Source organism: Haliotis rubra, unplaced genomic scaffold (genome assembly GCF_003918875.1).
Source record: "Haliotis rubra isolate DU_JTF1 unplaced genomic scaffold, ASM391887v1 Scf500, whole genome shotgun sequence".
NCBI lineage: Eukaryota > Metazoa > Mollusca > Gastropoda > Lepetellida > Haliotidae > Haliotis > Haliotis rubra.
Genome location: NW_025767192.1, coordinates 568,524 through 596,352, shown reverse-complemented (window position 1 = coordinate 596,352; position 27,829 = coordinate 568,524). Strand labels below are relative to the sequence as shown.

General features: G+C 40.1%; 2 protein-coding genes across 3 annotated transcripts; both read right to left on the bottom strand.

Annotated features, from left to right (window-relative positions):
* On the bottom strand, positions 1 to 18,636 carry LOC124291888. The gene is made up of 4 exons (XM_046728951.1): positions 18,294 to 18,636; positions 15,202 to 15,409; positions 4,160 to 4,328; positions 1 to 742 (listed from the first exon to the last, which is right to left on the bottom strand). Exons 1-3 carry the CDS (start codon positions 18,522 to 18,524, stop codon positions 4,192 to 4,194), a joined length of 576 nt encoding a protein of 191 aa, XP_046584907.1. The 5' UTR covers positions 18,525 to 18,636; the 3' UTR covers positions 1 to 742; positions 4,160 to 4,191.
* LOC124291887 (flavin reductase (NADPH)-like) lies at positions 18,146 to 27,758 on the bottom strand. Of its 2 annotated transcripts, XR_006902308.1 has the most exons (5): positions 27,303 to 27,758; positions 25,398 to 25,599; positions 24,426 to 24,590; positions 21,712 to 22,854; positions 18,146 to 18,158 (listed from the first exon to the last, which is right to left on the bottom strand). XR_006902308.1 is itself a non-coding variant. In XM_046728950.1 (4 exons), exons 1-4 carry the CDS (start codon positions 27,435 to 27,437, stop codon positions 22,712 to 22,714), a joined length of 645 nt encoding a protein of 214 aa, XP_046584906.1. In that variant the 5' UTR covers positions 27,438 to 27,758; the 3' UTR covers positions 20,863 to 22,711. The 2 variants fall into 2 exon arrangements, 1 of the variants encoding a protein (XP_046584906.1); XM_046728950.1 differs by lacking the exon at positions 18,146 to 18,158 and having other exon boundaries at positions 20,863 to 22,854.
* Between the last annotated feature and the right edge of the window lie 71 nt (positions 27,759 to 27,829).

Genomic DNA, 27,829 nt, shown 5'->3' with positions numbered 1-27,829 from the left:
TTTAACGACCTCGGTATACCTGCACTATGAACACTTGCCGATCCCGACATGCCTGGCATTAAAACAAATACCCGGCAAACAATCCATGTGACATAGAAGAAAATGTTTGAATTTTTCGTTCTGGTGATGTTGATCCATTATGCAATACAAAATTATCGGAACCAGTAGAACTGAGTGAGGTCGGTTTTACGCCGCAAAGAACACATTTTAGTTTCTCACAGCCTGTGGGTTTGTGTGGAAGGCAAGTTAAGCAAGTCTTCGCCATTTACCACCTTGCTGCAACCCACGAGTCTGAATTCCCCAGTCAATTATGACACGATTTCAAACCGTTAAAGCCAGTTCAGCACTAGTTGAAACAACACATGTAGATCGGTCGAAATAAAATGTCTACAAAAGACTGCGTATCTCGGTACTGTAAAGGACGTTTGGAATGGGTCAGTAAATTGAAAGGTCGCTTATCCGGATATTCAAACAGTATAGGTCAAAAATAGCCTTTCAAAAAGGCAATGAATTCATAACCTTTGTAGAGGTACGGTAAAGTCATCACTTGGTAAAGTAATCTGATTGACGGAGTTTCACTGTGTAGGGATACATTTTGGCAGTTAAATGCCAATAGCAACACACTTTCTGTCCCATTCCTGAGTATTCAACGTGGACAACATGAACTTGACGACGTCCCTCCTCGGCATACTTAGCGAAACGCCCTTGACATACTGTCCCTCCGTGGCCTTGACCCGTTTACCTGAAAATACAGGGTATGGTTATTAGTTTCAACTTTGTGGTGTGGTGATATGATTCATATCGTTGAGGTGTGGTGATATGGTTCATATCGTTGAGGTGTGGTGATATGATTCATAACGTTGTGGTGTGATAATTTTCACAACGTTAACGTTGTGGTGTAGTGATAAGTTTCATAACGGTGTGGTGTGGTGATAAGTTTCATAACGTTAACGTTGTGGTGTGATAAGTTTCATAACGTTAACGTTGTGGTGTAGTGATAAGTTTCATAACGTTGTGGTGTAGTGATACGTTTCATAACGTTGTGGTGTGATGATAAGTTTCATAACGTTGTGGTGTGATGATAAGTTTCATAACGTTAACGTTGTGGTGTAGTGATAAGTTTCATAACATTAACGTTGTGGTGTAGTGATAAGTTTCATAACGTTGTGGTGTGATGATAAGTTTCATAACGTTAACGTTGTGGTGTAGTGATAGGTTTCATAACGTTGTGGTGTAGTGATAAGTTTCATAACGTTGTGGTGTGGTGATAAGTTTCACAACGTTGTGGTATGGTGATAAGTTTCATAACGTTGTGGTGATGGGATAAGTTTCATAACGTTGTGGTGGTGTGATCAGTATCATTACGTTAACGTTGTGGTATAAGGATAAGTTTCATAACGTTGTGGTGTGGGGATAAGTTTCATAACGTTGTGGTGGTGTGATAAGTTTCATAACGTTGTGGTGTAGTGATAAGTTTCATAACGTTAACGTTGTGGTGTAGTGATAAGTTTCATAACGTTGTGGTGTGGTGATAAGTTTCATAACGTTGTGGTGTGGTGATAAGTTTCATAACGTTGTGGTGTAGTGATAAGTTTCATAACGTTAACGTTGTGGTGTAGTGATAAGTTTCATAACGTTGTGGTGTGGTCATAAGTTTCATAACGTTGTGGTGTGGTGATAAGGTTTATAACGTTGTGGTGTAGTGATAAGTTTCATAACGTTGTGGTGTAGTGATAAGTTGCATAACGTTGTGGTGTAGTGATAAGTTTCATAACGTTGTGGTGTGGTGATAAGTTTCATGACGTTAACGTTGTGGTGTAGTGATAAGTTTCATAACGTTGTGGTGTGGTGATAAGTTTCATAACGTTAATGTTATGATGTAGTGATAAGTTTCATAACGTTGTGTAGTGGTGATAAGTTTCATAACGTTGTGGTGTAGTGATAAGTTTCATAACGTTAACGTTGTGGTGTAGTGATAAGTTTCATAACGTTAACGTGTGCGGATAAGTGGTGATAACGTTGTGGTGTGGTGATAAGTTTCATAACATTAACGTTGTGGTGTAGTCATAAGTTTCATAACGTTGTGGTGTGGTGATAAGTTTCATAACGTTAACGTTGTGGTGTGGGGATAAGTTTCATGACGTTAACGTTGTTTTAGTTGTTGCGATAAAGTCTGCATGGACTGCTGCCGTTTTCAGACTTCAACCATATGAGTGAGTGAGTGAGTGAGTGAGTGAGTTTGGTTTATCTTTCTGTCAGATCACAACGAGTCGGCTGAATGAGATAAAAAAGTGGTGATCGTGGGTGACAACTATCATGATCTCCGAATTAAAAGTTAAAACAAGGACTGATCAGCTCAGAGTCCACCTTCTGTGTGGGGAATCTATGTGAAACTGGTATTTCAGACACACATATGCACGCACGCACGCACCCATACACGCACGCACACACACACGTACACACACCCTTCTCTCTCACTATCTAGTTTCACCGCCGTGATATTGCTGGAATACTGCTAAAAGCGGCGTAAAACTAAACTCACTCACTCACTCTAGTTTCACATTCTAATAATTCTTATATTCAACTTCTAGGTAATTAGTTTCAAATTAAATACCGGTTTTCTTGCCTTGGTGTGTTGTGGTAGCGACCAGTCTCAATTTTCAGATTATGTGAACTGCAAGGACACCTTTTGCGAGGTCAATTCAGAATGAAGAAAGTGTAGAACCTGTCACAGCTCCCAACTATACTGTTCGTCCTATAGCAATGCATGGAGTTCAACTATAGACTATAACTGTAATATGTTTACAAACACGTGTCTTTCCCTAGACATTTTGAGTAGTTTCTATATCATCTTGAAGTATTATTTAAGCTAAACCATCAAGTAATTGGTACGGTGCAGTTCAAACAGGTGGCACGGCCTCCGTGGCGTAGTGGTTAGAGCGTCCGCCCGGAGAGCGGAAGGTCGCGGGTTCGATCCCCGACCGCGTCATACCAAAAGACATTAAAATATGGTACTTGTTGGTCCCTGCCTGGCGCTCGGCATTAATGGGTACAACAAGGACTGGTCGGCTCGGAGTCAGTATAATGTGTCTGAGTGGGGTATTCATGCTTCACTGCGGCATGGTATCTCAGTGGGCTAGCACTATAAAACCAGCTTCATTTATGGCTAGTACAAGCAGCCGCACATACACATACACACGCATGTACGTCGTCATATGAGCGAAATATTCTCAAGCACGACGTAAAACCCACTTTCACCTCACCTCACCTCATACAGGTGGCAGCGATGTCATCGGGAGGGTAACGAAGACGACAGTGGGAAGAGGCTTGGCAATAGTGTAGGAAGGGAGACAACCCTTGAAGCACTACTCTCCAATGGAACCCGTTAATAAAACGGTTTAATCGTTCCCTATGATTGATACTTATTGTATCGGCCATGTCCGCTCCAAATCTGACAACGCTCTTTATGTGAGGAAACAAAATGATGCTCAACAAGGCGTGAAACATTTTCGTTTAACCACCAGGCGCAAGTAGGTAAGTACCTAGACTAACTTTTAGTCTCTGAAATACATTTGTATATAATTTTGATTAAAACAAATAAATTAAAATTGAAAAGGAGCACCAGTCAGATGTGAGGAAATTCAACCTCAGGGAATGTAGACTTGCTTCATTTAGAGCTTTCGAATGACAGAAAGGGCTGTGCAGAAGGGAAAATAATGTTTTTCAAAGACTTTGATATAGACTATGTACCCATTTAGGAGAACCGGGGCAGAACGTTAATATAGCCCAAGCTGTCTTTTATGTCTCAAGTTTGTGATGAGAAAGGCTGTAAAATGGTGATCGAATGTTCAACATTCAGTAATCTGACGCTAAGAGTGAATGAGTTGAATGTCACTGAATACCAATCACTGAGGAAAAGCAACATAACGTATACGTAAGTTTATACGCTAAGAGTGAGTGAGTGAGTGAGTGAGTGAGTTTGGTTTTACGCTGCTTTTAGCAATATTCAAGCAACATCACGGCGGGGGACACCAGAAATGGGCTTCACACATTGTGCCCATGTGGGGATTCGAACCCGGGTCTTCGGCGTGACGAGCCAACGCTTTAACCATTAGGCTACCCCACCGCCCCTTCAGTACTCTGACGTTGTTATAGTTACCTGTGGACGGTCCACTAGAAAGACCCGGAGCTCTAACAAAGGTGTAGTTGATGTTGTTGCAGTGCTGTCGCGCGTAGTCTTCCATGGCAGCCATAAATCGGACAGGACGCTCCCCTGAGGAAGAGCGGCCTGGAAAACCATTCTATCACCTTAGGGCTGCCTGGTGTGTCTGGAAGATAACAGTACAGATTTCATAAAGTCCGACCCCGACACACAAATATACTTCCAAAAAGGAGCCGAACTATTTTGTTAAAAACCTATAGGTTTCCAGAACACACGGAACGGTGCGCAAACAGTCAGTGTGACTGAATATTGATTTACGCCAAATTTCAGTAATATTCCAGCAATAACAGCGGGAAAAATGAGTTTCACATTTGGTAGAATCCAACGCGAATCTTCGGCGAAACGAACGAACGCGTCAGCCTCTTGCCTACCCACCGCCCTTTTGAGTGTGTATAGTCCAATAGACCGATCCAGTCTGTCAATCAAAACTGGCGCATGTGTCAATTTTGGCCAATCAGCAGGCCGGGCGCGCTGTGTGGATTTGTCAGACTTATTTCCGGGGTCAAACGACGCCTTCGAAGCGATGTGCTTTGAATTATGCCATTTACACTCGCTATATCTATTACATATTGCTGTGATTTGATGTGTACCTTTACCAAAACCATTACGATCAAGAGAAAAAAATTGAGGCGGATCAAGGAATGCGATAGGCCTAACGAGCAGTTAAATGTCGGCTACGTCGTTCACGAAACCTACGTCTGCTCGAAGGTGAGAATTTACACGAATTTACACACTTTCGCACATGTGCAAAAGCATTACCAATAGATGACAACAAATAGCAGTTTAGGATTTTGCAAGTGTTATAAACACGGACAATTCTTGTAACTACAAAATTGTTTTTGCTTTACGTTTTAGGTCACTACTAGGCATTGAGTTGGTACACCATAAACCTGAAATGAGACAGGCGAGAAAGCCGCGACACAATGTAAACAAATCTGACAGCAAGCTGATTTCGGTTAGGGTCGACTGAAATAGCAAAACTTGTTACATTAAAGAACAATGTGGTGGATATGGTTGCATTCGCGATTAGATATTCTTAAATTTGTCACACATTTTAGGATGTTTTAAAGTTTCAAAAGCACAATCTGAAGGCCTATGACCAGTGCAGTATCTGTTGATAGTGCAAAATATTCGAGGAGTAATATTTTTTATCCAAACGGAAATGTTGTCAGTGTCAGCAGTTGCCTATCACGCAATATCCAAACATCAAAATTAATTCAAATGAGTGTCTATAAAACCATGTCTTAAATATTTCAGAATTTCTATAAAGAGATGGGACCTTGAATTGATTTAGCTTACTCCATGTGGATCGGAGACGAAAACTATGTGAGAAGAATAGGGACTTTCTGGAATATCGGACGGAGTGAAATATAAGTTTATTTCCTAACTATGAGAATATTATTTGTTTTGATTTTTGTTACAGCATACTTTTTTTACATGTAGGGTGGGGGGGGTACATTGGTATATTTTAGGAGTAATAACATAGTTCTGTCATTTTAATTATAATTCACTGGAAATGATAGCAAGGTATGTTTAAAGAATCTTGCCTCCTTCAGGAAACGTGGAAAGGTAATAAAATAGGTAATAATCGAATCAATTAAATAATTACTTAATTGTCTCACATATCAGATTAATGTGAAATTATGGCAGAACTAGGCAAACAAACACTATATACATATCATGGCTGAACAATCACTTGGTACTAAGATAGCTAGTTTGTTTTAAGATATATTTGGTCTTTAAATAATATGTTTACTAATAAGATTATTCAGAGAGTGATCACTAGTATCATCACTCATAAGAAAGTTATTTCAACATCCAGAAAATTTGAAAAAACCCCAAAGGCTACGTTTTGTTCACACCCAGGCATTATTCAGTCTTGGAACCAAATAACTTACAGAATTCTAAGTTGACTGTTCATGTAACTGGAATGGATATTGAAACATATAATATTCAACCCCGATTTCATGTAATACTTCTTAGACATCATCAGCTTTTGAGGAGGTTACCAAAATTTGAAGACTGAGCCAAAATAGTGTTTATTAAGATGTTGGTTGTGGACAAATTGTTCAAGGTTTGTTGATGCTTATTTGGAAAATAAGCTTAAATTCATATTAAATTGCATACTGGTTTAATTGCAGGAGGTGAAAGCTTCAGGACATTTTCATGTATGTTTTCCTTAACTTTTGTTATGACTTTTACCAAATTTTTAAGCAACTTTAATATAATTTTGATGACACTAGTAAGTATCTCAGAAAAGGAAATAGATCAGAATTAGTGTTATGTCCCTAAGGGATATGGTCTCAGATCTAATAAGATTATCAATGTTTAAGAAGCAATAATGTCAATATGTAATTTTATTGACAAAAAGCTTTAAACTTTGAATATATTCTTTGCCTCTTGTTTACATTAGTAGTTAGCAGTTAAATATATCTGAAGAAAAAGCAGTATATTTATATGTTGTGTAACATTCTATTTCAATGCTAGTTAACTGTTCGGATAACTGTGGATCCTCTGTTCAAAGATTTTGCATCACACGTTTCCTATTTATGGAAGATGTGTCAGTGTACAGGTGCAGACTGTATCTTGGATTCTTTGTGTTTATGGTGGTGTGACATACCTGTAGATGAATTCTGGCAGTTCATGAAGTCCATTATAGTGGAGGTTTGTAGATTAGGATACCACAACAAAGTACACATAGAAAAATAAATTGGAAAGGATTATTAAAAAAATGGATTTCCTTATATTCAGTGTCATTTTAAGATGGTGTACAGATTTTGAAGAGAGAAATTTTACTGAGAATAGCTGCAGATTAGCTGCTGGATATTTGCTTCTGGGTATATCAAGATACATCCATGGAAACATACTGTGTTAACAGGTCCAGTAATGTTTTCCAGATAATATCTACAGACAAACAAGGTGGAAGAAGTAGTAGACGAGATACTGTTTTCCTGCGTTGTTCCTTGAAAGGTAGAAACCAATGTTTTCACAAACTTCTAATTTAACTAAATTTGAACAACGGATAAAAAAATAAAGGTGGCACGCGCAGTTTTGACAATCTTTTTATAGATGCCGAAACGATCTGCAACTTGCACATGTGGTAGTGTTCACGGTTTTTATAATATTACGATGGGAATTTTTTAGAAAATGCAACAAACAACATAATTCAGTTACCTTTCCCCTGCTAATATCTTAGATGAACGTGAATAGCCGGATAGATTATTTGGTAGAAAATACGCTTCCCAATCTCAGCAGCTGGCTGAGACGATTTTTCATCGGGCATGTAAATCTAACTACATTTTCACTCGCCAACTATACAACCTGTCAACTGAAATATATTGAAAATAAAATACGTATAACTTTTTAAATATCATTCACAAACGACGGATACCAAAGTACAACAAACAGAATTCATCAACAACATTCGCAATCACGTACGTTTCGCCGGCGGTGACGCCATTGTGATTAGTCAGTAGTTGTCCCCCCTAACGTCAAAAACGAAGTGGGCGGGGCTTATCGGCCGGGACTGGATTCATTTCATTGAGTATTTTATGTTTATTAGTTGTCGAGTTAGATTGCAATTCATCGGTCCGCTTTTGAGCCAAACGGACTATACAATATGACGCAACATACATTTGTCCGACAGTTTTACGAACAAACATTATTTATCAAACAAATTGCAGGAAAGTATCAATATTACCAAACGCAAATTGCTTTGGGAAACAGTTTCATTCATCTGCACGTTCTGCATTGCCCGTTAAAAAATCTGTTAAGCAACACTTTAAATAGTAAAGGAAATGTGATGTTTACACTCCGGGAGTGAAGTGTACTTGAACGCATGTCGACAGGACATGTGTAGTGAGCGACACACCTTAAGGTGTAATTACAATTCTCCAAAAACCCGTTACAAAGAATAGAATCGGGTGTTCAGGAAACGAATTAAACCGGACGGAAGCGCAGATAGACGCACGCACGTACGCACGCACACAAACAAACAGACACACAGAAAATAAAAAATAGAACACATATGCTAGAACAAGAACAAAAATAGATAAAAATACTAGCAAACTAAAAATGTGTATGTCTGTTTCATGTGAAGATTGTTGCCTCACGCCCATCCTAGAATACAGATTGTTTTAGGTTTATTATTTAATGCATATACACAGAATCTAATTATAGAGTGCCACGCAACGCCAGATGCAGGACAGCATTATAGCTCACACACATGGCTGAGAGGTACAGATCAGTTGGTGAGTGAGTGAGTGAGTTTAGTTTTACGCCGCACTCAGCAATATTCCAGCTATATGGCGGCGGTCTGTAAATAATCGAGTCTGGACTAGACAATCCAGTGATCAACAGTATGAGCACCGATCTGCGCAATTAGGAACCGATGACATGCGTCAACCAAGTCAGCGAGCCTGACCACCCGATCCCGTTAGTCGCCTCTTACGACAAGCATGGGTTACTGTAGATCATTATTCTAACCCGGATCTTCACGGGTCGGTCAGTTGGTGAATATCCTTCACAACACCTACGTCAGTGGTCAAATGGTCGCGGTCACTAACACATGCTAGTTATTATATTATCCTGTATATGGCATGTAATGTGGTACTATGTAATTGTATACATTGCTGTGCGTTATATATGACAGTTATACAATTTTAATTTATTGTAATACCGTTACTTCTTGGGGAATTTCAATCGGGATAAAATATGCACATCACAAACAATAGTACCTTGGTATGGCCGCTAAGGGTTTATCATCAATCGTTAATTAGTTAGACGAGGTTAATAATTAGAACTTATTCGTCGAGGGAGTTTCTGATCGTGCATATCAGTAATATGAACACATTATGCGAGCTTTGTGGGAGCTTGTTTCCCCTCTGTATCATGTCCATAGCACGGAAACACACTGGTAACAATATTGATTCATGTCGTTCCTAAATGGAAAGTGTACACGAAAAAAAAATCACATTTATTCTTATGAGAAACAAAATGGAATTTTAAAATTTGTTAATATCAATATTTGAAAATATGCACGTATTTTTTCTTACAATGAAAGTATAACCCGCACTGTAAGTGCTGAAATGTTATGCCGTTATGAGGCCTCTGTTTGCCGAGCTAAACAGGCCAGAGTTACCGTCCTTTGATTATGACGTAATGGGGAACATTCCTCATTTATCTCCCTTTACCGCTCCGCCAATAGATGGCGCCAATCACTACGGTCCTAAGTGTACTTCCGGTATAATGACGGCGTTCATAGTTTGTTGCACGGTCGATTTCAAACGCGCAGTAATCACGACGCCTGAGACATGCTGGCGTGCCTCGGGATGCTGCAATAGAGGTTCGACGTGTCCGAGAGGTCAAAAATTGCTCAAATGGTGGTTGACTATCATTCGAAGTAGAGACGAATGAAACCAAAGCATGACGAGGTCAGCTCTCGCTGGTCTCACACTCACAGTGTTCCACTTCTGACAGAGATATTTCATTACTGTAACTAATTATGGTAAGTACCACGTATTTTGTATCTTTCAAACGTTTGTTATTGTTATTCCCCTTGCCAAATTTAGTTAACGTGCATGCCAACCGGGGTTTTGAATCGATTCAGGGAAAACGAATGCGTTGCTTCAAGAGGTACACACGCTGTAGACAACTTTTCATGCGAAACATTAGGGGCCTCTCACTGTAGTAATCATCAAAACTTACAGTTTACAATCTTTTTGCATTACAAAAGGTGCAGCACAAGGCGTCACCATCTGTAGAATGCCACTGATGTTATCTTCTGAAATCGGCACCCAGTGAAGATCAGCTATAAAAGTTTCTGTAGTTAGGCTTTATTCATTGTTAACACTGTGTCAAAATTTTCCACCGTTCTTGAACACAGCTATTGGATTCTAATTTCAGGCTAATCTATTGAATCTATTTTCAACTATATTTCAATTATAACTTAGCAAAGCAAATATCACTTGATATGGCCTGTTGATTTTACCTGCTTGTCTTCTCTCATACAGCACAACAATATGACAGCACCTGGTCATGCATCTTAATTACAGTTGTCAGTTTGACACTGAGTTACATTGAGTAATCTACCTAAAATTCTAATGTATTGGATATTTTCACATATGCTTATATCTCCTGATGACAGGCAGAGTAGGCAAGTAAATTGGAACAGACCCTAATATATTATTTTTAGTGTTTTAAGGTAATTGGCATTTCACAAGTAACTTTTCAGGTGAACCTTTGATTTACTTCTTGCTTTTAAAAAGCAAGTTAGCATCATTATATACATGTTTGCAAAGTTGTTTATGTTTGACTATAATACCTTTGCTCCCTTCATTGTTGAATTAAAGTTTACCAAGAATGCTAATACACAATTGACTTTTTCCCTTTAATGCATCATATTACATCTCGAGTTATTTGCTTGACAACGGTTTTAGTAGCTACACTGAAATGTCGCTCATATTATATTAAAGAAGTTGTATATCCATAGAACTCTCCTTGTTGTTCATCACAACAACTTCTAAATGCCACTCAGAGAAGGAAAGAAAATGTCAGCATATATATATCTTCTCCATAGTTGAAACATTTGTTAAGCATAATGTTTTCCACCTTTGACTTATCCCAATGAATATGTTCATTATGTGACATGTCTTTCTCCACAAAAGTAACTTAAATCTGATTATGATACATTTTGTCATAACTGGCAGTCATGAGATAATATTACCCTGTATCAGTTGGGATAGTAATACTCCACTGATATTTTCCAGGATGAACACCCTGAGGCAAGAGAGAAACAGATGTTGTATGACCAATTCTTTCCCTGGACTGTATCAACTGACCCACTTAATGCTGGTGGATACTTTTGATGTTGAATGTAACATCAGTGAGGTCGTTGGGGTGGAAACAATCACCCATGATGATTTTGATGGAAAGAATATTGAGCCAAACATTTTCTCTCCAGACTGGGCAGAGACCACATATGAAAGTACTTGTATTCAACACAGAGAGACAAACATGCAGAGCTTCCAGTACTAACTATTATGCTTAGTGCTGCAGCAAATTTCATTTAAACAGGACTGTCAAAATATTCAGACTTCACTGTTGTACTTCCATTTTGGGTCCATATGCATGTCACCTAAACTATCTGTACAGCAATATTGACAGTATGATTGTCAGTGTGGAAAACATCAACATGCATCTGATGTAAGTGTTAATCAAGGTTCTTCAAAGGAGACCATCATTTTTTACTGTATGTATGTCTATATTTATGAATGTCCATACATGCAGAATATTATATGTTCAACAATACAAACTGAAATGACAACTGACTTTGTTGATTTTTGGCTGATGATAATTGACACATGAGAATAATCCTAAGTATTGTAGAAACTCAATTGTGCCATTTAGACTACCATTCAAAACTTAAATTATTCCTTGTTTCAGTATTTCAAATGCACACTGTGTTCACTGACACTGTTAGCCCATTATAATTGTGATGAGCCTTGATGTAATTTGCAAACCCTTCACACATGCTGGAATAACAAATGTGAAATATTTGTATTCAAATCTAAAAGGCTCCCACCTTAAAAGACAATAAACCCGATACCCCCTTGCTTCTGGCATCAGGTAGTTCAGACCTCCAGTATTGGTTCAATGTGTTTGTAATATTTCAGCATTTCACTAATGCTTAATTACATTATTTGACAACACCTGAAACACAATTTCAAATACTATTCTTGTGTTTTCAAAATGTGACCTGTCATTTAGGTAATGGTTATTTGTGTAGAGAAGAGACAGCCTTTAAAAATGGTACAGATTGGGGTGGGGTCCCAAATGATACTTAGAAATACATTGTGCAAGCAATATGCCAATTTACTGTACATTTTGGGGATTGAATAATGGCCTATGGGGCTGTTCATAATTTATTTGTGGCGTGTGAGGTGATGATGAATTTAAGGGGGGTCACCTATTTTGTTCTGGAAAGCTAGAGGTCATCAATTTTGTACACATGTACTAAGGGGGTAAGAAAATTTGTACATAAAAAAGATTATGCTTAAAATTATGGGGTGGGGGGTGGGTTTAATTGATTTTGAATATGACATATGCAAAGGGGGCGTCACTTTGTACATGAATTGTAGGGAGGTCATTCACATTGTACATGCTTCTCCAAAAAAATCGTCACCAACCGCCACCCCATTAATTATGAACGGTCCCTAAATGTGTAGAATGTAGAAACTATAAACTGGAAGTTGTGTACTTATTTATCGTGGGAAAGGGTGTAATATATTTTGTTGAACATACTGTCAACGAGTCGTTAATTCGATAACAATGATTTATGATTCAAATCCTCTCGAAAACGATCCGTTGCCATAGCATTTCCTCTTTCCACTGCATCCCGAAGCGTTATATATAGGCTATGGGAATAGGTTGTTTAGGTGAACGAAAACTGAAGCGCTTATGTTGTCCGCGTAATCAGGTCATTGCTAACGTTATTTGTTTAACGCTAATTTCAGTGTACACTAATCCTATGTTCTAACAACTATTACGACGCCATTAATCCTCTGTGTAATGTGACATAATGGGGAGTAAATGGTTTGACGAATTTACAAAGCAACTACTCAATAAGAAATTCCGAGAAACGGCAATATTTCAATAACTGCAGTACCGTTCTATTTATATTAGTTTTGTCCAGACACGCTAGTTCTTCGTGCTTTGACAACAGTCTTCACTCGGGGCAACATCCAGCTTCCGTAATTCGTAATATATGAATCACAGAGTAAAAAGTAGGTTTAATGTCGATTTAAGTTTAGGCTTGGCCGATAGTCAGGCCTATATGCGAGTATCAGAGTAACAGCTACTGTTGGATCGTAACTACCTGAGTGCCCCCTAGCGGGCAAGGGGGCACAACTCCAGGAATGTTCCCCATCGGTGCCACTTGATTCAGACCGGTCTCAAAGCAAAAGATATAAATACTGACATTAATGTCGTAAAAAGAAGTCTGTAAAAATACGAAAGAAGTGTTAGAACTGAAAATGTATTTTCATTCACAACCTCAACTCAATGAAAATACCCAATATGTAAAACAATGTTGACGTCCATATGACATCACTATCGGGAAGCGACTTTCTCAAAATGGCGTGTTCACCGACACCGCGGGATTTTTGGAATAAAACTTGTCGTTTCAAGGAACGTATATACATAAATGTGACATGTAAGTAGTCCGAAACATTCTAGTAATCTGCTGGTTGTTATTTTCTTTTTATCTTCATTGTGACCAAGGAAAATAGTCTGACATGAGGAGAAGTACCGTCATGGTTGTGCGTGAGTTTGTGTTAGTCGTAGTGTCACGCTTTCAGAAACTATATTACATATTGTATATTGTGTTGAATCTAGGAAATCATTGGAATACACCTACTTTTATTTAACTATCTCTTGCCACGATATATTTCCCATGCATGTTCTAAAACTATTTCCCATGCATGAGCTAGTGTATGCAACGAGTAGGCGAACGGATACACAGTGTAAAATCTGAGATTGGCTTTGTTTACATTTCAAACAAGCGGCCCTTTCCCAGCGCCACATCTGATATATTTCGTTAGATTTCACTGAGACTCAAGGTATTGGTGACAAAGACCATTTGTCAGTATATTTTGAACTGTATGAGGAATTCAGGAAGATGGTTTTGAATTATAGTATTGATGCTATGGGAGAAACATAACCGACATACATGTGACATGATTTTATACAACACTCCGCAATATGGCTGAAAGTTCACTTTGACGTGGGTTTTGCGTATTTTCAAAAACATTCTCAGCGATTCCCGGTTCATCGACGATGTTTCAGAACGAGAATTGGTGTTTCGACCAAACAACAACAAAACTACCGGTGATCACAATGATACGGTTTAAAAAACAAACCAAAAATCAATTCTCCAGTAAAATTTGACATTTAAATTAAGACATAAACTATAAATGAATGGTAATTTAGTAATGTGTCAAAACTAGCGAGATTTACGATGCATGTACTTTTCAGTAAATTCCCTACAATGAGCGGATGATATCATAAAAAACGAATTTCAAACTCGACTGTACAAACACTTTGTACAATATACGTCCTTGGTACAATGTATACTGAAGTACACGTTTGTTCAAACTGCAACATCATCATAGTGTAGAACTGACAAAGATCCTCCGGATTGACAGCTGCAAACCACAAACGGTGCCGTTTCTGACTGAGATCTCTTGTTTTCTCATCGCTATTACTAATAATAGCTGGGAATCTGAAAAGTCTCTTCTTGTCTCGGGTTGCACGATTAGTACATTTAAACACCGCGCACGAAACGGGCATATCGGCATCAGGTGGAATATCGCACTTGTTTACTTTTCGCGCTTGCAAGGTTGACAACCAACATGGCGGCCGCGCACTGCATCATGGGTACTGAAACCCCTCTATAGCCAGCTGACGGCAAGGCAACAGGTGGATTAAAACAGTAGCCTGCACATTGAGACACAAGAACCACACCTATACCTGCACCACGTGAAATGCACTGGAAAATACTTCACATTTACAAGCTTGTAAATGTCTTGTAAAGGAATATTGCTGAGAACGGAGAAAACAGAATCTCACCCAGTTTCTCTTGTTCAAACGAAAATAACAACACGAGTCAACAAACCTGGCAGTTTTCAACTGTAATCGACTCGGTTGATATATCTGATATCAAAAGACACCCGGAGAGATTCAAAATATCATCCAAAATATTTTCATAAAGTTTTCAGTTAGAGGTTGTCTTGAGTAAAGAAGAAGACGCTAACCAACGTCATTATCGGAGATTTGTGATGTCATCTGTGACGTCATGGAAATCGATGACGTCACAATGTTCTGCAAAGCATCGTGATTCATTTTCACGGTCCCAAGCTTGGGAAGTAAAGTTTGGATGCTTCAATACCATATATATGATGTCAAAAGAGAGTTGTCCTTACAGTTTGTGCACCATGAATCCACACAGACGAACCGCTGTACCCCTGCAGCCGTCATGGCAGCGGCGATAGTCTTCATGGACTGTGAGTACAACGTGCACGGCTGGTGGGAGAATAGACTTGCCCGGGCTCCCAAACATGAGAAGACGGCCGTGGAACCACGCAGGCGTTTTGCCAAGTCAGCAGTTTTGAAGATGTTTACTCTCTCAACCTGGAAAAACATAACACAAAATATGAATCGATGTAAAATAACCCATTATCATAAATGTGTTGTACATGGTTTTGCTTTGCCCTACAAAACTAGAAGTATGTAGTTTGTTTTTTTAGCTTTACGCCGCTTTTAGCAATATTCCAGCAATATCTCGGCTTGAGACACCAGATATGGGCTTCACACATTGTACCCATGTGGGGAATCGAACCCGGGTCTTCGGCGTGACGAACGAACGCTATATAACCACAAGGCTATCCCACCACCCGCCTGTAATGTAATAAGGTGAAATGTGTAAAAAAAATACGTTAATAAGAGGAAATGTATATTTCTTGTCCGTACACCGAATATTATTGAGTGAGTGAGTTGAATGTCACTGAATACCAATCACTGAGGAAATACAACATAACGCATACGTGAGTTTATACGCTAACAGTGAGGGAGTTGAATGTCACTGAATACCAGTCACTGAGGAAATACAACATAACGCATACGTAAGTTTATACGCTAAGAGTGAGTGAGTTGAATGTCACTGAATACCAATCACCGAGGATACGCAACATAACGTATAGGTAAGTTTATACGCTAAGAGTGAGTGAGTTGAATGTCACTGAATACCAATCACTGAGGAAATACAACATAACGCATACGTAAGTTTATACGCTAAGAGTGAGTGAGTTGAATGTCACTGAATACCAATCACTGAGGAAAAGCAACATAACGTATACGTAAGTTTATACGCTAAGAGTGAATGAGTTGAATGTCACTGAATACCAATCACTGAGGAAAAGCAACATAACGTAAACATAAGTTTATACGCTAAGAGTGAGTGAGTGAGTGAGTTGGGTTTTACGCCGCTTACAGCAATATTTTAGCAATATCACGGCGGGGGACACCAGAAAAGGGCTTCACACATTATACCAATGTGGGAAATCGAACATGGGACCTTGGCGTGGCGAACGAACGCTTTAACCACTAGGCTACACCACCACCCCCGAATATTATTGAGGGTCCATTGGGACGCAATGTATACTTCTTCTGTAGCCACTGAGTGAAAGGAGCCAGCCTCTTCGAACGGAATGTCAGTAAACCAGATGAGTCTGTTTGATGTTGAATAAATGTGCGGGTCCAAGAAAATGCTGCTTTGGTGATAGCAGGCTTCAAAGTTTTGGTGCTCTCAAACAGAATCCTAATCTGCTTTGGTCGAAAACAAGCTAGTAAAAACGAGCCGGAAGTAAAATGAATCGAATTGAAAAATTTGAAAGGTTTTTAAAATGTTTTGAAAGAAGGCATAAAATGAATTGACAGACATATAGTCATTTTTGCAGAAAATCCGATGCCCAATGTATGAACTTTAAGACGTGTCCGTCTTGTCTATGTTTACAGTTTCTATGATGTCTGCCATTATAACACATTATATAACCCTCGGCATTGAAACATGGTTCAACATTCTAAAGCAAGCAAGCGAATGCCAAGGACATAAAAATGTTTGTTAGGTTTCATAACAATTTCACTCGAGAAGATCCGGGTTAGAATTGATCTTCAGTAACCCATGCTTGCCGTAAGAGGCGACTATCGCGATCGGGTGGTCAGACTCGCTGACTTGGTTGACACATGTCATCGTATCCCATTTGCGTAGATCAATGTTCATGCTGTTGATCACTGGATTGTCTGGTTAGACACGATTATTTACAGACCGCCGCCATATAGCTGGAATATTGCTGAGTGCGGCGTAATACTAAACATCTGACTGACTCACTCTTATCAAAATCCTCCTGTCAAAATGAGAAATTCTCAGATTCGACTATTTAGAAGACATTTCTCCCCCTGTTGATAATTCAAAAGGAGAAAATGACCTGTCGATGACTTTTTTTCTGTGTTTATTGCTTTACATCTGTTTATAATATGATAATATTACAGGTATATAGCGATGGCCTGAAAAAAGAGTCTGGACCCTCCAGATTTAGTTGCCTCTTTATTAGACTATACTGGGTTTCATTGGAACCACTCTTGGGCTGTACGTGAAATGAATAAAAATTCTCTAATCTCAATTTTTCCAATCACTTTTGACATTTATGCCCCGACCTGACAAAAAATGCTCATATACTCTCACATTTATAAAAAAATACACACACAAACAATACAACACCAAAAACCCCAACAAACAAACACCCCCAAACAGTAAAACCCAACGAAATAAAAAACAGGTCCGCTTGATCGTTACTCGTCCACATGCAAAAAACTTGCTGCCGAAGCACAACGTTTCGATCTACATCATCAGTTACATTAAAGACTATTGCCAAGTGTTTTCATTTTAACCATTTCAAGAAAAAAGGGTTTTTAATTTTTATCAATCTGAATTATGTTTTCGCTTCCTTGTCCCTTGGAGGCTGGAGATGGGTAACAATAAACAAAATAAGAATATCCTGACCTGGAGACCGTATGTAGGGCAGGATCAGTATCCTACCTTTTTGTGCCATTTTATTGACGCTTCATTGAATATATGCTCTAAAATTTAATTTTACGGAAATCTATCACTTTTACATCATTAAAACAATGGGTAAATGCTGTATCAGAGAACAAGGCCCTTTCTGATCCCCAGGAATTCGTTTATCGTGTCATATATTTCAAGCATTTTCCCCATCCCCTCCAGTATGTCCTTAACAATTATAAATTTATGTTATTGGAATAAAATAATTCATTCTGTTTTAAAGAAAATATGTCAAAATTAAGGCAAGGTGTATATATATATCTATTCTTCCTTGAAATGTTTATGTTAGCCTTTCTCACAGAAAATCAAATTTACACTCAAAATCACAGATCTAACGCTTCTGTTTGCTGTGACATTGAGAGAGTTCCGAAGGTCAGGCTGACCTTGACCACCTACCGTGAGCTTGTTGTCAGTGATGGTTATCTTGTCTGGGGACCTGGCGAGCGCTTGGACCTCGTATCCCTGTAATAGAGCTTCTCGCACGAGTTCGAGTCCAGAGGGACCCGTAGCTCCCAAAATCGATAACCTTCCGCCGTCATAGCTCGACGATTTCCGGACCAATGGTTTAGTAAGACTACAGCAAAGTTTGATAGTGTGTGCATGGCGCGTGACTAGTCGTGAAGGCATTGCTGGTGCTACCCCGGACGTGCTGTCGTGCAGATCGAACTGCAGGCTGCATTCTCTGGGCGTTGTGCGAATGCGGGAGGCCCATTGAGCATTAAGCTCTCTCTGTTCAATGGTAGCGGCATATGTTTAGTGTTATGTAGTAAGGGAGGTCACTCTTGTTACTTTAGCCACACTGCTTGCTGTTAAAGCACTACACATAACAACGCTAATTCAAGTACATGTGTCTGTTAGTATCTGTGTGTGGTTCTTTGTGGGTGAGTGTTGTAAGAGTCCTGGCGAATGCCATGCTGCAGTTTAATGCGAATACGACCTGCCCTTTAATACGGCCTAACATTGTATTTCGCCCCTTAATATAAGGCACAAGGAAGGGTACAAACAACGCGGACCAACTTTCAACGTACCTAATAGTTAGGTATCATATTATACAAAGTATCTGTCCAGCTTCCCAAGCTCTTTTTTTCTGTTTCATTGTTGAACACCCCAACCTCTGCTCTGCAGCGAAAGGCTACACGAAACTATACGAGGACATATCCAGCATCACTGACTGTGGGAAAAAATAGAGCACTAATATTGAAACCCGCCCCAGTTCTAATATTTTTGTGGTAATAGTGAAAAACAATGCCATTAAAATCTTATTCAATATCGTCCAATCACAGTTGATTGCGTATTCACTGCACGCTCCAGCGTCAGCATGAGGGCAGTGGAACCTGTAGAGATCCCGAATAGCTCTTCCGCCTGCCCATGTGCGTTTACACAGGAATGTATAAGTATAATAACATATGGTACACGCAGTCGCATCTGTGTGCTTTACGTAATATGCAGCATGTATTAATTGGGGAAAGATAAGCTCATTTAATGTTGGATAAAAATGACATAAATTTCCTCTGGAAACCAAATGTTGGTACGAAAGTAAATTGGATTATGCCCATTTCCGGAATATTTTGGTATGGTAGCTTCCAGTGATAATCAACGGTGAATGTGTTGAGACAGTGTCGGAGTATAAGTATCTGGGAACCTTCATTGACTCTAAGCTGAACTGGAACTCTAACACTGAAGCCCTATACAAAAAGTGTCAACAACGTCTTCATCTCACGCGTAAACTGAGATCTTTTAATGTTAACCCATCTGTGATGTCATCTTTTTATGTAGCATTTATTCAGAGTATTTTAACATTTTCCTACCATTGTTGGTACGGGTCTCTCTCAGTTCAGCTCAAATCTAAAATAGACAAAATTGTAAACACTGCAAGTAAAATCGCTGGAGTCAAATTTGAATGTTTATCATCAATATATGAGCGGCAAATCGTGAATCAAGCTGTCAAAATCATATCTGACCGTACTCACTACTTAAATTCGGAATACAACCTTCTCCCTTCAGGCCGCCGATACAAAGTTCCAATTGTGAAAACTAAGAGAGCCCGTACATCCTTTATTCCAAGTACCATATCTCTCTTAAACAAATGTGAAGATGCCTAAATCAAAGAATTTATGTAAATATGTTTGGTATCTGTCTAATGTGTCAGTAGCTCTGCTGATGTAACACAAATTCCTGAAAAGGCATTAAAGTATTATTCTATTCTATTCTATTCTATTCTATTCTAGATGTCGAAACCTTAAATTATATATCAATATGTACAATGTAATTAGGGAAATCTTTCATTCCACAATGCATTTTCTCATCTCTAACTTGTTGTTAGATATTTGTGCTAATTTCGTATTGATTGATTAATTGATTGTTTGTTGTTTTACGCCGCACTCAGCAATATTCCAGCTATATGGCGGCAGTCTGTAAATAATCAAGTCTGGACCAGACAATCCAGTGATCAACAGCATGAACATTGTTCTACGCAATTGGGATACGATGACATGTGTCAACCAAGTCAGTGAGCCTGACCACCCGATCCCGTTAGTCACCATGGGTTACTGAGGACCAATACTGACCCGATTAATATACGACTCAAATGTAGAGCACCAGATGACCAGTGGTAAACGTATGGAAAGCAACTCGCCGAGGGAACGTCGTCCACTTTGCAACACATAAGGCTCATGTCACATGGTTGAGTAACCCCAGTGATATTCAGCCAGTCACAATGGCTTTACGTCACTTATATTACAGCAATATTCGATCAATGTCTAGGTGTGAGAAACCAGAAAATGGCCTTCAAACATTGTACCCATATGGGGAATCGAACCCCGGGTTATCGGCGTGACGAGCGATCGCTTCAACCACTGGGCTACCCCACCGCCCCCCCTTGTATAATTCGATCCAGTAAACTTGACACGTAGAAACCACCACATGGGTTCTCGTTACCAGCGTCACGTAAAGCACAACACACATGTTGAAGAATATATTTATTCTATAAACAGGTAAACGCATTCGTCCCAGTTTTGATGACGACAGATATATAGATATATATGGTTCTTCTATAAGAAGATAATTGTTAAGTATAGTGTCATCTGAACAATAAAAACATACTCCATTGTGCATTCTAAAGCTGTTTATGTGCAATATGTTAACTAGTTACTGCAACATTATTAACTTTCAGCGGTTTTGGTAGATCTGGAAATAACACCTCCATCGAAACCATTTGTATATAAATCAAGATATATATTTTCTCATTGTGTCATTGTGTTTATTGTATGTCTGAGTGATCAGTCGACGTATAATTATTGCGTAGAAACTTCACCATGTGTAATAACAATGGAACCTTTTCACTCGAGACCCTGCCAATCACGAATTACTGTTTATTGACGATTAACCCCGTAATAACCCGTGGACGTATACATTAACAGAGACGTGTGTTTTACCAATGATTCGTCAGCCCGGACAATAATTGTCCGGATTAAAGGGATTTCACTTTCACACATTACATGTACGTCAGTTGATCTCCGTGAGTGAGTGAGTGAGTGAGTGAGTTGTACGGCGCTTTTAGCAGTATTCCAGCAATATCACAGTGGGGCACACCAGAAATGGGCTTCATGCATTGCACACATGTGATCTCCGTGAGTCATCGAGAGCCGATGTTCCATTAATGAGATAAAAACACAATATGTACCAATTAACGTACAAACTGAGTAAGTCGAGTATACGTCGAAAGATAGTCAGTTCGAAATAAGCAGAGTTCCACATAGCACCGATAATAATCCCGTTTTTACCGTGTAGAGTTTTTATATGCATACGACTTGACATATTGATATATATATTACCAGAACCACTATGTTCGAGATATTCTCCATATCAAATGTTCATGGTAAGTCTGAGTTATCTCATAACATTTATTCCACAAGAAATACTTTTATAAAAAACCGACCATCCCTTAATAAACATCTTGACGGATACCTGCATCAAATACAGGTAATAATGTCAAATGCCAGTGTCAAGAACTGGTGATAAAAGGACGTTACTATGCTCTGTATCTGAGATAAAAGACGATGATTGTCTCGAAAAGTAGAAGTGACAAAGTTTGTTAAAATTCTCACCCCATTGGCAGTATTTCAGTCATTGAAATGCTTTTAATGCATGTAAAAACAATTAAACTACCCCACCGCCCACAAAGCTTAGAGGACACCTATTAGACATTCTTGAAACGAGAATTTTGTCAAAAGCCTCGTCTGGAATGGAAGTCGCCATTTTGAAAATTTCCGTATAGCTCGAAAAAAGCTGTATTCGGATTGGCTGCTGTCACCTTCCAGTCATTTCATTGGTCGAAGTACACTCAAGGTTGTCCTGATTTGCCCTGTTATTAGATGACCACATATCATGTTTTCGCGGTACCCAGAACAAAGATCTGCTTTTAGTGAGGTATGGCGTCAATATGTACTCATATTCTTCCAAAAAGGATAAAAGATAATCATTTTTCAGTACAAATAACACGTCAGCAAACACTTTGTTCATATGTTTGAACCCAAATACAAATGGTAAAATACAATAAAAATATTAGCAATGGTTACTTGTAAGGTGCATTGCACCTTTTCCCTAAGGTATATTTTAGAAAATGTGGTGTCGTTGATTTACTACGTAACCGTGTGGAAGTGAGTGGTTACATTGTGTTTGTGGTGCTACAAGCTACATGTTGAACTATAACAGCTTCAGGTTTTGGTGACTCCGTTTTCCCATAATGCCATTTGATGTAAGTTCGTGTTACGTCAGATCCGGATAGTGTGGAGATGAAATGCCTCACTGTGGCCTCACTTGATGCCGACGGCCACGTGTGTCTTTTTCCATTCGCCGTTGATGACACACTTCAACATGAATTTTGCAACATCACGGCGGGGAATCCTTGAAGTTGCTTCCGGGACATACTGACCTTGATGTGTCAACACCTCCTTACCTGCAATTAGATAACACATAAAAGGTAAAATATTTCTACCCACTGTCAATACCTCATAGGCTTTCTGTGAATACACCTGCTGTTTTTAGGGGCGGTGGGGTAGCCTAATGACTAAAGAGTTTGCTCGTCACGCTGAAGGCCCGGGTTCGATTCCCCACTTGGGTACAATGTGTGAATCCCATTTCGGGTGTCCCCCGCCGTGATTTTGCTGGAATATTGCTAAAAGCGGCGTAAAACCATACTCACTCGCTGCTTTTTGCGCCATTTTTAGCATTATCAGGCTAGACACATAATAATGTGCTTCACACAAAATCTGACAGAAACTTAAATTTCCGGTTTGAAATGGCTTACTAAAGAAACATTACACGTACTGTAGGCATGAAGGAGATTCTCCTTGTTATCAGCTCTATCTGTTATTTTTCTAGAAATATCCTGTAAAACTGGCTCTTCGCTTAGCACATGTCTTGAATGAATAGTAGGGTTCGCAACATGTTGGTGCACATACAGAGCATGTTAAGCTGTTCATGGTAGTGTTGGGAATTGGTTAAAATCTCATAATTGATGATTGGTTCATTACCACCGATCAATCATCGAAAATAATTGGTTAGCGTCATTTATGAAATTTGTTAATGCACAAAAAAATAAGGAAAAAAACATGTAGTTACTCTGGAGCTTTTTTGGCAAAATTTCACATCTTTATAGGATGACTAGTGTGTTAGGAACATAAATTTCTTGGTGTCTTTAAGATAAATTCAATCATGACTTGGAACGAGCTTGTAGTGCTTATGAAATGTAACAGACAAAACCAACCTTGTGATAAATATTGTTGATGAAAACAAGTGTTCCAGAAATGTTTGTGTTCGATTATGAGAAAACATGATCGATTGCTTGGTCGTTTAGTCACTGCGACCAATCTTTGATTATTTCAATTAATCGGACCACCACTAGTTCACGGTAACGTGATCATTTGTTGATTACAATTCAACAGATAGAAAACAACACGGATGAAGGGGAACGTATAACGTACCATATACAAGCCAGTGCAGTATTCCTTTAAAGCGAACTTACTGTGACTACCACATAACGTCAAAGCAAACTTACATAAAGACTTAAAGTTCCACCCTCTTTGTACATATGCATCCAGTGACATGCTCAACATTATCTATCTGTTATTGCATTACATGTCCCGTTATTGCCCGACCCGACCATCTGCCCCCACTCCCTCCTCCCCACACACACACACACAGAGTATTCTGACTCCGAGCCGACCATTAATACTGGATTACCCCACTAAGTACAATCCCGTAACATCGTTTGGTTTGACCAAGCCAATGGATGGTACCATCGACCTTCTGAACGCCATGTAGGTGCTCTATCCATTAAACCAAGGAAAAGGTCTCTGTCCATGGTTAGGCTGCCCCCCTTTACCTGATTCAAACTAAGGTGCGGTCAATCAACGGCAAAGCGCCCCAGGCTGTGACACAAGAACATGAACCACGCCCACGCCAAGACCACGCCCACGCCCAAAACACGCACGAACCATTATTATTATTTCTGATTTTTTCACATACCTGACGCTTCCTCGTTTGAGAGTCCCGGCGGCCTGACGACGGTGTAGTCAATGTCGGTGCAGCTGTTGGTGAGATAGTCTTCCATCTCCGCCATATTGGGCAAGATGTTCCTCAAAAACAGGGGACGCAAAACCCACCTAATGATCCAGGGGAGACCAGGATCATCTAGAAACATTTAAACTACATTTAAGAAGGAGCCCCAGTGACATGGGATATTCTAGGATCAAGCCTTAACGTTAGTTCTAGTCGGAAGGGAAAGTAATGCAGTTAAGGAGTTCGAGGTAAGAGACTGCATACGAAATCCTGTCCCTTGCGAAATGCTCGGTTGTCAACTGCTATGAAACTTATGATTACACAATGCCATTTTAGAAAGTGGTCAATGCAACGTATGTTATATTTGGGATTACACTTTCTTATCAAAGTACAAATTCTAGTACTTTTTTGGGTTGAGTCCCATCCGAACCCATGCCGTCAGAGTCAGGCACCTAATCGCCAGCGCACAAAGTCAGCCGCCTAACCCGCTCAGCCACCGCGACTTCCACAAAATGGAAGCCGGACAACTGGTAGCCCAGACTGCGGACTTTGTGTACCCCTCTGATAAGTGTAAATTGGCACGGCTCCCACGGCCGAAAGCGATGATTATACAATGACATTTTAGAAAGTGGTCAAAAGTACTAGAATTAGTAAGAAATAAGAAATAATAAGAAAGAGTAATCCCAAATATAACATATGTTGCTATGAAACCTTTTAGCACCGGTGACCCTGTCGTGTAAAGAACTACAATGTACTCTCCCTTTGTTGAACCAGGATCCAGATTCAAGCATTCAGCACCACCTCTGTTCCAGGTTCACCCCCAACCTGCCACTCTCTCTGATTTCCCCACAACAAGCAGTCTGAATAAGGTGTCGTGATAAAACGAAATACAGTTCAAAGCGGCCCAAAACTCAACTCACTCACTCTTGCACTACTCACGTTTGGTACCCCATGCCGACATGCCCACATATCTGCTGACTCCGCATTTTCTCATGGCGCCTGTTATGGTCTTGATGCTGTCGGTGTACAGCGAGCAGGGCACCCAGATGCCCGCTTGAGCTCCTAGACATGATAGTACTGCGTCATTTCCGGTAAAATGGGGCACCAGTTCATCTTCCTTGGCCAGGTCAACTTTAGTTACCTGTTGAAAAACGTGAACAGTTAATAACGAAACGACGAACAGTATCCAAGCAACATCAAAGCCCAACAGAATTAGCTAACATTAGAAGTCAGGATTCAAGTATTCTACTCTCGTCGAGTCGACTTAAGAAGATGTGATAGTTACAATGTGTGACAGTGGTGATTGGAGGTAACGCTCTCAGTCATTGATCTACCTGGTTCAGGCTTTCAAGGTGGTCTATTCCGGACACTGACGTCGAGCTATGGCGGATACTCACATCGGGCTATTCCGAACACTGACGTCGACCTATATTACGAACACGTTGACTGTTGTTCCGGAGGAAGCGGTTTCTCTTTTAAAGCGTGCGCATAAAAATAGCTGTCACGGTCGACGACTTGAGAAAACTATACGGAAACTGTTTTTTTTATTTTCAAGGATATCGAGACTTACGATGCCTAAGGAAGCAATCAGCGAGTCGCAGGCATTGTATCAACACTTAAGCTTGTTACAATTGTGGAAAAACAAAGGTCATTGTTCATATCCCTGTCGAAACTGTGACGATGGGAGAGCCTTGCAGTTAGAGCGCCGAAAACCTGGGTTCGAATCCCCACATGGGTACAATGTGCGGAGTCCATTTCTGGAGTTCACCGCCGTGATATTGTTGGAATATTGCTAAAACCATACTCCAAAGAGGATCATAGCAAAATGTACTGACAAGACCCTGAAACGTCCACTATTGGCTGAAGTCAACCTGATGAAAGTACACATGTGCCTTAAATCCTTGCTACAGATCACTCACTACACTGACTGACTGAGTTTGGTTTTACGCCGCTTTAAGCAATATTCCAGCAACATCACGGCGGGGGACACCAGAAATGGGCTTCACACATTGTGCCCATGTGGGGATTCGAACCCGGGTCTTCGGCGTGACGAGCCAACGCTTTAACCATTAGGCTACCCCACCGCCCCACTCACTACACAAGCTGCTGAGTGACAAGGTAACCTCCGTCCAGTAGTATTTACAAATATGTCCTTAAATGCTAGTAAACATACGCCAACAACGCATGTATCAGATCACATTAAAAGGCTACAAGTCGATGTGAGTAGACAACCACTGCTATTCCGGGTTCAATTCCCTACACGAGTACAATGTGTCAAGCCCACTTCTGGTGTCCCCTGCCGTGATATTGCTAAAAGGAGAATATTGCTAAAACCACACTCACTCACTCACCCTAACACCCCGACCACATATCTCTGCCCCTATCAGCACACGTCCGCCTCCTTTCTATCCTTCACGTATGCGCCCCAATCCCGATCACTTTCCTCGAGACCTCGCAATCTATCACGAGATCCCGTCACTTCTAGCTAGATCCAATCCCTTCTTGCAAACGTCCATCAAGGTTGGCTATACGTCGGTCACTTGACCGACGGGCCGCATTCCTGCTGCGATGTGACGCTTTTTCAAGATGGTGACACTTCCGGTTCCGGCAAAACAAAGCAAACACCGGAACGTGATCAGCCGCCTTTGGGGTGCACCGTTGACGTAATTATGGGAAGCTAACAACTCCTTTTGATTTGCATAAAAATGTATACGAACTTAATCGACTTTTCAGTTAAATCAACCCACAGCTGACGCCATAAATACCTACTCCTCAACCGCTGAGGGACTCGTTTTACGAGCCATCGGAATTCGATCCCGCCCTACTGTACACCGCGCTACTTACCGTAAGATTCTCGTGTTTCACTGTCATCTTCTCGGGGTTCCTTACTAAAGCAGTAACATGGTGGCCTTGCTGCAAACATTCGTCCACCAACTGCAGTCCACTCGGGCCAGTTGAACCAAATATCACAAACTTCATTCTCCGTCTATATTTCCGATCGCTGAATATTTCCACTCCGCACACGTCGGCAGATCTACAAATCTGCCTTTATATCACCCGGAAACCTCGGCTTGTCCCGGTACAGTTTCCTTCCTCTCCAGCAGTTACTTCCCTTTGAACTATGATTCAGTGTCTGGATCGGTGCTGCTGCATGTCATTTTCAGGCTTGTTACACACCAACCCACGTGGCAACTTTAACACACCTGTGCTCCTTTCAACAAGGGTAAATTATTTTTCATTGCGTAAAAACTCTGATCATTGCAGAGAGGTATGCTCCACGTGGGCTTGTCGTTGTGCCTTCATAAGCTTAGTGAAGCAGAACGCACTCGGGTTTATTCAGTGTGTTTGTATAGTTACAGGGAGCGCTATAC

What these genes read in the sequence shown, in the direction of transcription:
- LOC124291888 (XM_046728951.1), bottom strand. Translation starts at nt 18,524, where the DNA reads ATGCCTTCACGACTAGTCACGCGCCATGCACACACTATCAAACTTTGC. An exon ending in TCACTGACAACAAGCTCACG is followed by an intron (nt 15,410 to 18,293) that starts GTAGGTGGTCAA and finishes ATGTTTTTCCAG; the next exon opens with GTTGAGAGAGTAAACATCTT. An exon ending in GGATTCATGGTGCACAAACT is followed by an intron (nt 4,329 to 15,201) that starts GTAAGGACAACT and finishes GTTATCTTCCAG; the next exon opens with ACACACCAGGCAGCCCTAAG.
- LOC124291887 (XM_046728950.1), bottom strand. Translation starts at nt 27,437, where the DNA reads ATGAAGTTTGTGATATTTGGTTCAACTGGCCCGAGTGGACTGCAGTTG. An exon ending in TGAAACACGAGAATCTTACG is followed by an intron (nt 25,600 to 27,302) that starts GTAAGTAGCGCG and finishes GTTTTTCAACAG; the next exon opens with GTAACTAAAGTTGACCTGGC. An exon ending in CTCAAACGAGGAAGCGTCAG is followed by an intron (nt 22,855 to 24,425) that starts GTATGTGAAAAA and finishes ATCTAATTGCAG; the next exon opens with GTAAGGAGGTGTTGACACAT.